Source organism: Hemitrygon akajei, chromosome 5 (assembly GCF_048418815.1).
Source record: "Hemitrygon akajei chromosome 5, sHemAka1.3, whole genome shotgun sequence".
NCBI lineage: Eukaryota > Metazoa > Chordata > Chondrichthyes > Myliobatiformes > Dasyatidae > Hemitrygon > Hemitrygon akajei.
In genome coordinates, this window is record NC_133128.1 from 51121153 (window position 1) to 51133866 (window position 12714).

A 12714-nucleotide genomic window follows, 5' to 3' on the forward strand; every position below is an offset into this window, starting at 1 on the left:
CCTCTTGTTAGACACACTTTGCATATATGGGCTCAGTTCAGGAAATGCTATGGTTTCCATGGGTTTTCCGTTTCCAGCCCTGTCGCACATAATCACCTTTTTTTACCTACTACGTACGATTCAGCATTCCATGTTTGGTATAGGAAGGGCATTAGACATTTTGAAGATCTTTTCATTGATAATCGCTTTGCTTCTTTTCAGCAGCTCTCTGTTAAGTTCAATCTGCCCAACGCTCATTTTTTCAGATATCTCCAAATCAGACACTTTATTGCTCCTTTAATTCCTAACTTTCCTGAAATGCCTGCGAAAAATGCTATGGACCTATTTCTTTCCATTAATCCACTAGGTAAAGGTTTAATATCAATTATCCGAGATAAACTTGCAGCCTTACGACGGGCCCCTGTGGATAAAATTAAAATGACCTGGGAGCAGGATTTAAATATCTCCTTATCCGATGAGAGCTGGGACTCAGTTCTCAAATCGGTTAACTCAACCTCTCTTTGTGCTCGCCATTGCCTTTTACAGTTTAAGATTGTTCATAGAGCCCATATGTCTAAATCTAAACTATCTCGATTCTACCCTGGCATTAGTCCGCTCTGTGATAAATGCAAGAGGGGCGTGGCCTCTCTCATCCATATGTACTGGTTCTGTCCTAGCTTGGAGAAATTTTGGAAAGATGTCTTCACTACGTTATCGTGTATTCTGAATCAGCACCTAGAACCAAACACCTTAATTGCTCTGTTCGGTTTTTGGGGCGAGACAGATTTATGTCTGGGTCCGACCAAATGCCAAATATTATCCTTTGCCTCTCTCCTGGCTAGACGCCTGATCCTCCTTTGATGGAGAGATGTTGCCCCGCCCACTCATGCGCAATGGCTTAACGACATTATGGCCTGCTTGGACCTCGAAAAAATTCATTATTCAATTCTTAATTCGGATCTAAAGTTCCATAAGGTCTGGGGACCTTTTATCGAGTACTTTCATAACCTTCCTCTTGACTAGGGTTTTTTTTTCTTTTCGGTCTCTTGCTTTCAGCTCCCTTTTTTTCTCTGGTAGTAGGCATTATTATCCTCTGTTGCTAAGTGTATTCACAGTCTGGGAGTTTGACTGTCCTGATTTATACTCTCTATATTGTATTGTGGTTAGTCTGGAGTTGTTGTTTTTTCTTGTGTTGTGGGGCTTGGGGAGGATACTAAGCTTACTTGTCTTTAATTTAGGTGCTTTTTTGTTAAATTCTCTTCCTTTGTAGCATATTGTCATTGTATGCTTAATTTTACACTGTATTAATGTTCCTCATTGGGATTCGGGGTTTTTAATTTGTAAAATGTTTTGAAAAACTAATTTAAAAAATTTAAAAAATTTAAAAAGTGCACATAATATTCAAGTAAGACCGGTTTGAAAGACTCCACATTAAGCAGGCTAATTGGTAGCAGGTGAGGTATCATGACTGGGTATAAAAGCAGCATCCATCAAAGCCAAAATTCGTGAGAGAATTGTTCAAAATTGTCAGTTCAAAAAGAACATTTCCCAACGCAAGATTGCAGAGATGTCTTTCAACATCTACAGTACATAATATTGTGAAAAGATTCAGAGAATTCAGAGACATCTCAGTGCGTAAAGGGCAAAGTCGGAAGCTACTGTTGAATGCGCGTGATCTTCGAGCCCTCAGGCGGCACTGCCTAAGAAACCGTAATGCTACTGTGACAATTATAGCCACCCGGGCTCAGGAGTACTTCGGAAAACCATTGTCACTTAACACAGTCCGTCGCTGCTTCCAGAAATGCAACTTGAAACTGTATTACACAAGGAGGAAGCCATACATCAACTCTATGCAGAAATGCCGGCGAGTTCTCTGGGCCCGAGCTCATCTCAGATGGACCGAAAGACTATGGAACTGTGTGCTGTGGTCAGATGAGTCCACATTTCAGCTAGTTTTCGGAAAAAACAGGCGTCGAGTTCTCCGTGCTAAAGATGAAAACAACCATCCTGATTGTTATCAGCGAAAGGTGCAAAAGCCAGCATCTGTGATGGTATGGGGGTGCATCAGTGCCCACGGCATGGGTGAGTTGCATGAATGTGAAGGTACCATTGACTCTGAGGCGTATATTAGGATTTTAGAGAGACATATCTTGCCATCAAGGCGACATCTCTTCCTGGGACGTCCATGCTTATTTCAGCAGGACAGTACCAGACCACATTCTGCATGGGCTACAACAGCATGGCTTTGTAGACACAGAATGCGTGTGCTTGACTGGCCTGCTGCCAGTCCAGATCTATCTTCTATTGAAAATGTATGGCGCATCATGAAGAGGAGAATCAGACAATGGAGACCACGGACTGTTGAGCAGCTGAAATCTGATATCAAGCAAGAATGGATAAAATTTCCAATTGCAAATCTACTACAATTACTATCCTCAGTTCCAAAACAATTAAAAAGTGTTATTAAAAGGAAAAGTGATGTAACACAATGGTAAACATGCCTATGTCCCAAGTTTTGTTGAGTGTGTTGCAGCCATCAAATTCTAAATTTGTGTATATTTACAAAATACAATTAAGTTCGTCAGTAAAACTATTGAAAATCTTTTCTTTGTACTTTTGTCAGTTAAGTAAAGGTTTAAGTGAATTAACATATCACAGATTTTTGTTTTTATTGCATTTTGGAAAATATCCCAACTTTTCTGGAAAAGGGGTTTGTATTATTCATACTGGTGCAAGTAGCCAGCAAGCTATGTGCTTTTAATGCTGCTGCATGTAGTTCTTCATTGAACTTGTGCATATGGCAATAAACTTGACTTTGACTTTTACATTCCCTGAGGCTGCAGCATGAGAGGAGTTCTAGCTCTTTTGAATGATCGGGTGCTAAATATCATGAATCATTGTGAAATTGGGGGTGCTGCTTAAATCAGCAAGAATGCACTTTCAAAATTCATGAATTTGTATCTTGCTCATCTTATTTTTCTGGCATCAGGTTCAGCATTAGAGTGAGAGAATAATGTTTTCATTGTGAGGGATGTTCTTTTGCAAAACATGGCATGTTTGTGGGCTACAAATTTTGGTATAGCACAAATCATTGATCCAAATAAACTCCTCCATCCATTTAATATTGTGTTTTGTCCTGGACAAACTCTTTGCTAATAGCAGTTCTGTAAAATTCTTTTACAGATGTTGCGAAGTTCTAATAGATTGAGAGTGGTGGGGGGGGGGGGGGGGTGTTCTCACTTTGAGCAACTTGCTCTCTAAAATCTAGAATCCATTTCTTCAAGGCAAAATGGGTCAGATAACAATTGAGGTACATTTTTCAAAATGGCAATGTTGCCGGATCAATGGGAGTACTATGCCACGTCAGCTTGTTGTGTTTACAAGGTCGATAATTATGTAACAGGGAATTAAAAAAAAAACAAGGACTATACCAATATTTATTCTGTCAGGCAAAGGTTTATCAACTTTAGAGATTGACAATTTTGCATTTATGTATAATGCTGTTTCCACAGTGGCAAAGCTCCTCATTTTGATTAACTTGGACCTATTGTGTGCATGTTTTTTCAGCATGGATACTGGAAGTGGAATTAATGTGGGCCCTAGACCCGTACCTTTGTGTATATAATGATGGGAAGAAATAACCCTAATTGCTCAAGGCCCCTTTGCTATTCATAATAACCTGCTTCACTATCAACAAGACTCTCTAATTTAGTATCATCAGCAAGCTTGTTGATTATGCTACATACATTTTTATCCAAATCGTTTACGTAAGTAATGAATAATAGAGTTACAACTCTGACCCCTGAAGCACCAGCTCATTACAGGCTTCCAGTAGGAGAAACGACCTTCAAACCATAACCCTCTGCTTCTTATCATGGAGCTTCTTCTGAATCCACCTCGCTTGTCCCCCGAATCACATCTGGCCTAACCTGTTAGAACACCATGCTATGTGAGACCTTATCAGAGGACTTACCAAGGTCCCTATAGACTACAGCCTTTGCATTACGTTAGATACCGCTTCCAAAACTCCAAAAAAATATTAAGACATGACTGCCCACACGCACAACTATACCGACTCTTCTTAATCAAGTTTTGACTACCCAAGTGATCATAGATCTTGCCCCTCAGAATAGTCTCCAGTAACTTCCCTACAACTTAGGTCAGACTCACTGGCCTGTAGTTCCCTTGCTACCACTTTTGAACAGTAGAACTGCATTAACTGGTCTTCAGTCTTCTGAAACTTTACCAGTGGCTAACAACAAAGTAAATATCTCTACAAGGGCCTCTATGAATTCGTCCCTGGCCTCCCATAAGGGTGCACTCGATCAGACCCTGGAGATTTGCCCATGTTAATGAAGTTCAAGGCTGCAACTACTTCCTTCCTCATAATATGCATATAATCAAAGGCCTCACCACTTATTACCCTCACTTCTTTGGTATCCATAATATTCTCCATGGGGTGGCAGGTTGGAGATACATCTCAACGAAAGGAGGTGAAAGGCACTCCTTCCCTCTGCTAGGCTGCAGGTCACCCTTAGGCAAGGTGTAGGACCTGCTTAGCCCTCCAATCAGGATCAGGGTCATCTACACCATCATGGAGTAGATGGTGGATGGTAATATGAGTAGCTGGTGCATATCACAAGACCTGGTTAGGCAACCACCGACACCAGGCAGACAATCTCTGAAGAGTATTGATAATGGTTGAGGTCACCTGTCTTGTAAAGACACTGCCCAGAAGAAGGCAATGGCAAACCACTTCTTAGAAAAATTTGCCAAGAAAAATCATGGTCTTGGAAAGACCATAATCACCCATGTGATAGGACATGACACATAACAAACAAATGCATTTTCACCTTATTAAACACTGAAAAAATAGACATTAAAAATCACAGCCATTTCCTGCAGTTCCATATGTAGATGATCCTTATGATCTTAAGAGGACCTAGTCTCTTTCTAGTAACCCTTTTAATAATAATATATCTGAGGAACTTCTTGGGATTATCTTTAATCCTGCCTGCCAAATCAATCTCATATCTCATTTTTCTACCCTTCTGATTTCTCTCAAGGATGGTCTTAACATTTTATATTCACCAAGGGATTCATACGTACCCAACTGCAATAACATTATAAACAGTTGCTTCTTTTTCCTCACCAGAGCCTCATTATCTCTCATCAGCCAAGGTTCCTGAACTTGGTATGTTTGCCTTTTACCCTAAGAGGAGCATGCTGCTCCTGAATTCTTGATGTGACACTTTTTAATATTTCCCAAATACCAATTGTCCGTTAACCTTTAAATATACTCAGCCAGATCCGGTCTACTACCCAAAAAGTTAGCCCTGCTGCAATTCAGGATGAATTCTGTCTTTTTACATCCATAAACCAGTTCTAATTTTTTCCATCACTATTATAAAGCTAATAAAATAGTGTCACAGGGCCCCAACAGGAGTTCTGCTGGAGAACCTTTCCAAGTAGGTTCCTCTCTATATTGCATGAAAAAACTAACTTGGACGCACCACACCAGTTCTAAGTTATATCCTCAATGGATGATCCTTCAAGAATATTCTAAGTACTGCTGTTATAAGACCATAAGATATGGGAGCAGAATTAGGCCATTTGGCCCATGTCATCTGCTCCACCATTTCATCATAGCTTATCTAATTTTCCTCTCAGCCTCGATCTTCTCCCTGTATCCCTTTATGCCGTGATCAATGAAGGATCTGTTAACCTCTGCCTCAAATATACATAAAGGCTTGGTCTCCACAGCTGCCTGTGGCAAAGAATTCCACAGATTCACCATTCTCTGGCTAAAGAAATTCCTTCACATTTCTGTTCTAAAAGAATGCCCCTCTATTCTGAGGCTATATCCTCTGGTCTTAGGCTCTCCCACCATAAGAAACATCCTTGCCATATCTGTTCTATCAAAGTCTTTCACCATTCGGTACATTTCAATTAGGTCAGCCCTCATTCTTCTGAATTCTAGTGAATACAGATCCAGAGCCATCAAACGCTCTTCATATGACAAGCCATTCAATCCTGGAATCATTTTCATGAAACTACTTTGACCCGCTCTAGTTTCAGCACATCCTTTCTAAGATAAGGGGCCCAAACCTGCTCACAATAGTCCAACTGAGGCCTCACCATTACATCCTTGCTTTTATATTGTAGTCCTCTTGAAATGAATGTTAACATTGCATTTGCCTTCCTCACCACAGACTTGACCTGCAAATTAACGTTTAGGGAATCCTGCGCAAAGACTTCCAAGTCCCTTTGTGCCTCAGTTTGTTGTATTTTCTCTCTATTTAGAAAATAGTCAACCTTTTCATTTCTTCTACCGAAGTGCATGACCATACACTTCCCAGCACTGTATTCCATCTGCCATTTCTTAGCTTATTCTCCTAATCTGTCTTAAGTCCTTCAGTCGCCTCTTTACTTCCTCAAAACTACCTGCCCCTCCACCTATCTTCATATCATCTGCAAACTTTGCAACAACGCCATCAATTCCATCATCCAAATCATTGACATGCTGTATAACGTAAAAAGAATTGGTCCCAACACAGACTCCTGTGGAACACCACTTGTCATTAGCATCCAGCCAGAAAGGTTCCCTTCACTCCCACTCTTTGCCTATTGTCAATCAGCCACTCTTTATCTATGCTGGAATCTTTACTGTAATGTCAGAGGCTCATAGCTTGTTAAGCAGCCTCATGTGTGGCACCTTGTCAATGGACTTCTTAAAATCCAAGTCCTCCTTTTTCAAAATGGAAGCATCAGCCCTCACCACCACTCTTACCTGTTCCTTTGCCATGTCCAATGCGTCATTATCACAGAACAATGAAGTGTCATTCCTTCTCTTCTGTCAGCCACATTTCTGTTATGGCTATAATATCTCTATTCCTAGAGCAATCCATGCCCTCAGTTCATAGGCCTTACCTGTTAAACTCTGTGTGTTGAAATAGTTGCAACTTGAAGCAGTGTCCTGTCTGTCCTTTTGCTGTAACCCTGGTTATCCTGATCGCTAGAGTAGCACTCTGTTTCTGCACATACCCTGGTCTCCTCACCAACTTCACTCTCAAACCCCGCCCACCACACCAATCTAGTTTAACCCTTCCGGAGTGGCAAAAGCAAATGTCCCTGCTAAAATATTGGTCCTCTTCCAATCCCGGTGCAACCCATCCCTCTCGTACAGGTCACCTGTATCTGAGAAGGGATACCGATCATCCAAGAACCTGAATCCCTGCCCCCATGCACCAGATCTTCAGCCACACATTAATTTGGTCTATTTTTTCTTTTCCTGGACTCGCTAGCATGTGGCACTTATAGTAACCCCAAGGTCACCACCGTTGAGGGCCCGTATTTTAATTTCTTACCTAACTCCCTAAACTCACCATGTAGGACCTCATCCATTGTTCTACCTGTGGTCATTTATACCAACATATGCAACAACCTCTGGATGCCTGCTCAAGAGTTTTCTGCAACCGTTTAGAGACATCCTTCACCCTGGCACCCAGGAGGTAACACCATCCTGGCACTTTTTCTGCGGCCGCTGTATCTCCTGTTTGTTTGCCTCCCTGTGAGCTTCAGAGCCACTCAGCAGTGTCAGAGACCTGACAACTGCTACTAGCCCTTAAAAGAGCATCCCCCTCAACAGTATCCAAGGGGGTACAAATATCTGCTACTGAAGTTTTGGGAATATTGTGAATATGTGAAAACGTTAAGTTTTGGGAATATTGTGAATAATTGTGAGAGCAGTAGCAACTTTTGAATGGACGTAAAGGCAGAAGGAATATGCAAATAACATCTTCCTGAAGACTCATGGCCAACAATGGAAGTAGGAGAATTATGATTGTGTGAAGGTGAAACTGGATTCTATGATACCACAAAAGGTCTTGCGAGCTTAGTCAACTTTTTACTGGGATCTGAATTTTAATGCAGAACTCGCTGTGCATGTTATGTACTCAGTTTCTATATCTATTCACCAATTTTCTTTGATACCCATTGACCATCAAAAAAGGAGGCCCCAGCCACATTTTGTAGTTCCAGAGTTCTGCTTTCTTGATTTGGTCTCACAAAAAAAGTCACTCCTTTCAGATTATTGCTCAGCCCTAGATGTGCACATTTTAATTGGGAAACTGCCAGAAGGTTGTATGGACATTTTGCACTTACAACAGCCATTTTACACACAAGCAACAGTGAGCATATTTTTGAGGAACTCAGCCCTTTCATAAAAGCAAAAGTACTTGATAATTAGGGGTGTTTCTCCACTGTCTTCTGCAAAAGGAGTTGCTGGGTTTCTCATGGTGTGTGAAATTGTGTTGAAAACAGACGGATTTCATCATTTTCAATAAGCATGACAGCAATTAGGATTGTATTGACCAACTTTATGATTTATGGTGTAATTTCATCAAAGAATTTTCTGACAATGTATACCCTCAGTGTCTTCAAACTGTTCTAAATTATGTTCTGAGAAACAGAGGGTTCTATTACACTGTGTATGTTAACTTATAACAATTATCACACTGTATGTGTTTGGTAGTATGATAAATTGTTTCTTCCATCAGATAACTGATGTCTTGGAGCAGTAAATACATTTATATTAATATACTGTAGTTTACTTCAGCCTATATAGTTCCATGGTAAATTGCCATGGTTCTGCAGCATTTTTTGAGAGTTACGCAGCCTGAATAATGTAAGTTTCCCTTGGCTTTAGCTGCCCTGCTTAATGTATCATTTTGACTTAATAGAGTAAATAAATCATATTTTCCTCACTCTTTTAATACATAAACTGGTTAGTTGTCAGATTTCCTAGACTCGAAGTAATAACAAAATCCGTAGAGAAACAAAATTAGTTTTCAAGTGAACTTGGTAGCATTTTAAGAACAAACAGCTTACGCTTCCATGCTGCTTTTCTAACAGTCATGCTCTTTCCACAGAGATTTGCTTAATATTTCACAGTGTATCAATTCAGAATCAAGAAGAAGGCAGGAAATAACATTGTGTCTTTGATCAACAATTTGCAACATTGAATTTGGGCCTTGATACCAGGTTATTTTCCTGTAATCTTTCTTTATATCCTCATCAACCTAAAAACTTTCTCAGAAGCTCGAATGCATCCATCAACTATTATTTTGATAGATGTTTATGACAGTTTGGTAGAGATTGAACACAAGCTGTAGTACTTCTCAAACCATCAGGTTTGTGTCCCTTGGTAGTTTGCTAAATTTACATTTCTGAAAAGCTATTCCACTGTCTTGAGTTTGAAGGCTTCACTGGTTGGCAACTTGTTTTGCTATTAGCAAAGCATTCTGTTATATTTTGCCATATTGGGAACTCAATTAAAATTTTAAATAGTTGTCTGTTTTGGCAGAAGCCAAATGCATTGAGTTGCTCCGTATCTGGTCCATTTCTTCTGGCGAATTTAACTGATGCAATGAAAATTCTGAAGTTGAGAATATAGATCTCAACTCTAATAAGAGTTAGAGAGTCGTACAGCAGAAAAAGCCCACCACATCCATTCCAATTCCATTTTTTAAGTGATTTTTCATTTGATATTACAAATGAACTAATGTGCAAAACAACATTTTCCTTATTTTAAAAATGCAGAAATTAGATTTCCTGAAGGACTTGCATTTTTGTAATGCCCTTCATATACAGAATGTGTTCCCAAGGGCATCGATTAAGAAGGCAATCATTGCGGATGAAAAGGGGGAAGTGATGAAGGATAGATAAGAAGATGAGATCTTGATAACAATCAGCTTGGTGTCTTCAATCACTAATTTTCTTACTTCATTTTCTTTTGAAAACTAGGCCTTGCTTCAGACTCATGATGTTGTGGCACATGAAGTATACAGTGATGAAGCACTAAGAGTTACACCGCCACCATCTTCTCCTTATTTAAATGGTGACTCACCTGAAAGTGCAAACGGAGATATGGACATGGAAAATGTAACACGAGTTCGACTTGTCCAGTTTCAGAAAAACACTGATGAACCTATGGTAAAGTATTATAAAACAACCTATCACTCACATCAGTTACCAGAGACGAAACACCTTTAGTCTTTTTAATGAAAATTCTAATTTAAGTTTATACATGTTACCACAGTTGTTCAACTGTACTTGGCCATTAAGCTGACCAAAATTAGCCTTTTTTTTGTTCTCCTGTATGGCCATTACAACTGATAATCTTTGGAGAGAAAGAATTTACTTCTATCTCATCATGATGCTGTATCAGAAAGAGACATAATTAAAGAATGCTTAGAATCTGTTTAATTTGGCAGTGTATAAGTAATACAGGCAAATTATTATAACTGCTTTAATTAAATTGGAAGCCTTCAGCCTTCGGGAAAAAAAGCAGCAGGTGTAGGCTGCTTACCATGCTATTCAATCAATATAATCCTCACTGATACCCCAATCTCAACTCTTCCTTGCAAATCTGCAAGGCCCTGAATTCTCCTCCACCAATACCTCCAGTGATGTAGCCTTCACAACTAGAGAATGCCAGAGATTCACCGGTTCTCTTCAAGAAGAAATTCCTATCCTCTTCTGTTTTAAATGATTATCCCCAATCCTGTAACTGTATCCCCTTATTTGAGACTCTTTCACTGGTGTAAATATTGCAAGATGTCATTGCCCCCCTTAGGGTCTTGTATGTTTCAATAAAATATTCCTCATTCTACTAAACTCCCAAGAATATAGATCCAGCTTGTTTTAGCTTCCTAGTGTAGTACAACCTTTCCATCCCAGGAACTAGCCTGTATTTAGATCCCAGCATTGCTGATGGAAGTAACTCAATTATGAAAAATGTATTTTAGTAAGATTATTTCTGTGTATTCTGTACCCTTTCCCCTGCAAACTAGTTTTATCTGCATGTTCTATTTGGTCCATAAATTGTAGCTATCCATCTATTCAAATTCCAATGTTAATAACCTTTCTTAATTATAGAATTACATGAAACTTTAGCAGAATTAGAAGTACCTATTTTTGATTGCTCAACCGTGCTTACTGACCAGGATTCCTATTAGAAGTATCTGAATACTGGTTGAGTTCAGGATTTGTTCAATAATGATAAATTGTGGTAATTTGTAACAGCATTTAAATTGCTGTAGCATAAGAAAATGTTATGGAAGAGAGGTGATCCTCAGTTCAGATACTGGTTGAAATGGAAGAGGAGCATAGCAGATGTGTTAGAATATTCATATTTTAAGTAATTATATAAATTTGGCAGAGCCACAATATCCCAGACCTATCATACAAATACAGTTAATCAAACTGTAGTGCCACCTTGTGATGCAAACCTAGGTTAGCACTTTCTGCTTCTTAGTTTTGAGGCTGTCCAAATCAGGATATTTTTTCATGCAAGGTTTCATTTTAGAAAAATTTACCCATAAAGCTCTATAGAGAAGTAGTTGTAACAGGACCTTTTGTCTGACATTGGAGATACTTCAACTAGAACTTCCTGTCCATCGTGATGTGCGACATTGAAGTCAGTAAGGAAGGTTTTCAAAACATGAGTGGGTCAAGTGAAGAATCCACATGCGTGCCAGTGAAGCTGCTGCTCAGCTGACTGCAAAAACACGGAAGTTATTACTTTACTTCATTTTCCCTTTTTACATCTTTCAAGAGTAATTATATTATGTTGTCGAAGAAAAAGTGTAAAACATTAGAATTAGACTTCAACCGTGATGCAGAAATATTAATAATTGCTCTTCAGAAGGAAAAGTACAAACGTACTTCAGAAAATACTTTCAATGAATAATGTTGCCTGCAATATTTGATTATATAATATTCTGATATATTTCAGAAGCCCTTCTTAAAAGGAATTGGTTTATTAGAGTGATTATTAGAAAGGAATGCCTCCTCCTCTTGTACACTATTACTTCCAATCATGATAAGTAAATATGCTATGAAAAATGCACCTGCATAATTTTGCTTATTCCTGATCATCAGTTAGATTAGTTTTAGTAAGTTTAATCATTTTTTCATATTTTAGAACAATATACTACATCCTACTAATTTAATATTGAAAGTTTTACAATCAATCATTCTATCCTTAATGACTCTTCTGATGGTTTATGGTAAAAGCATTCTAAAGTATTTGCATTTTTGTAACATTACACAAACAATAGTCAAACTATTCATTTTTAAGTATTTCCAGTTTTATTATATAAAAATGCAGAATGTTAGCCATTCTTGTCTCCCATAAAATAAATCCATTTCCCCAGAATGTGGATATTTTTAAACTTAGTTTCGTGAGGTGCTGCATCATGCAGTGCAAACATATCTAGTTTGTTACCATCATTGCAAAAGTAATCATAAAATAGATCCTATAATTTTCAGCACATTTAAATTGTCCACATTGGTGAGACCCGATGTAAAGTGGGAGACTGCTTTGCTGAGCTCCTCCACTCCTTCCACCAAAAGTGTAATTTCATGGTAGCCAACCATTTTAATTCCTATCCCCATTCCTGTTCTAACATGTCAGTCCACGGCCTCCTCTTTTGCCATGATGAGGCCACTCTCAGGGTGGAGGAGCAACACCTTATTCCATCTACGAAGCCTCCAACCTGATAGCATGAATATCAATCTCTTCTTCCAATTTAAAGAAAAAAAATTCCTCCCCTTCTCTCCTCCTCTGTTTCCCAATCTGGCCTCTTACGTCTTCTACTCACCTCCCCCAGGTTGCCCCTCCTTCTTCCCTTCTCCCATAGTCTACTCTCCTATCAGATTTCTTCTCCAGCC

General features: G+C 39.1%; 1 protein-coding gene across 12 annotated transcripts in view; it reads left to right on the plus strand.

Moving 5' to 3' along the window:
• caska (calcium/calmodulin-dependent serine protein kinase a) overlaps positions 1-12714 on the plus strand; it is a 462337-nt gene that overhangs the window by 397918 nt on the left and 51705 nt on the right. For all 12 annotated transcript variants that reach the window (XM_073045522.1, XM_073045523.1, XM_073045524.1 and 9 more), the window contains one exon: positions 9784-9972. In XM_073045522.1, coding sequence (XP_072901623.1) covers positions 9784-9972 — 189 coding nt within the window. The remainder of the gene's footprint in view (positions 1-9783; positions 9973-12714) is intronic.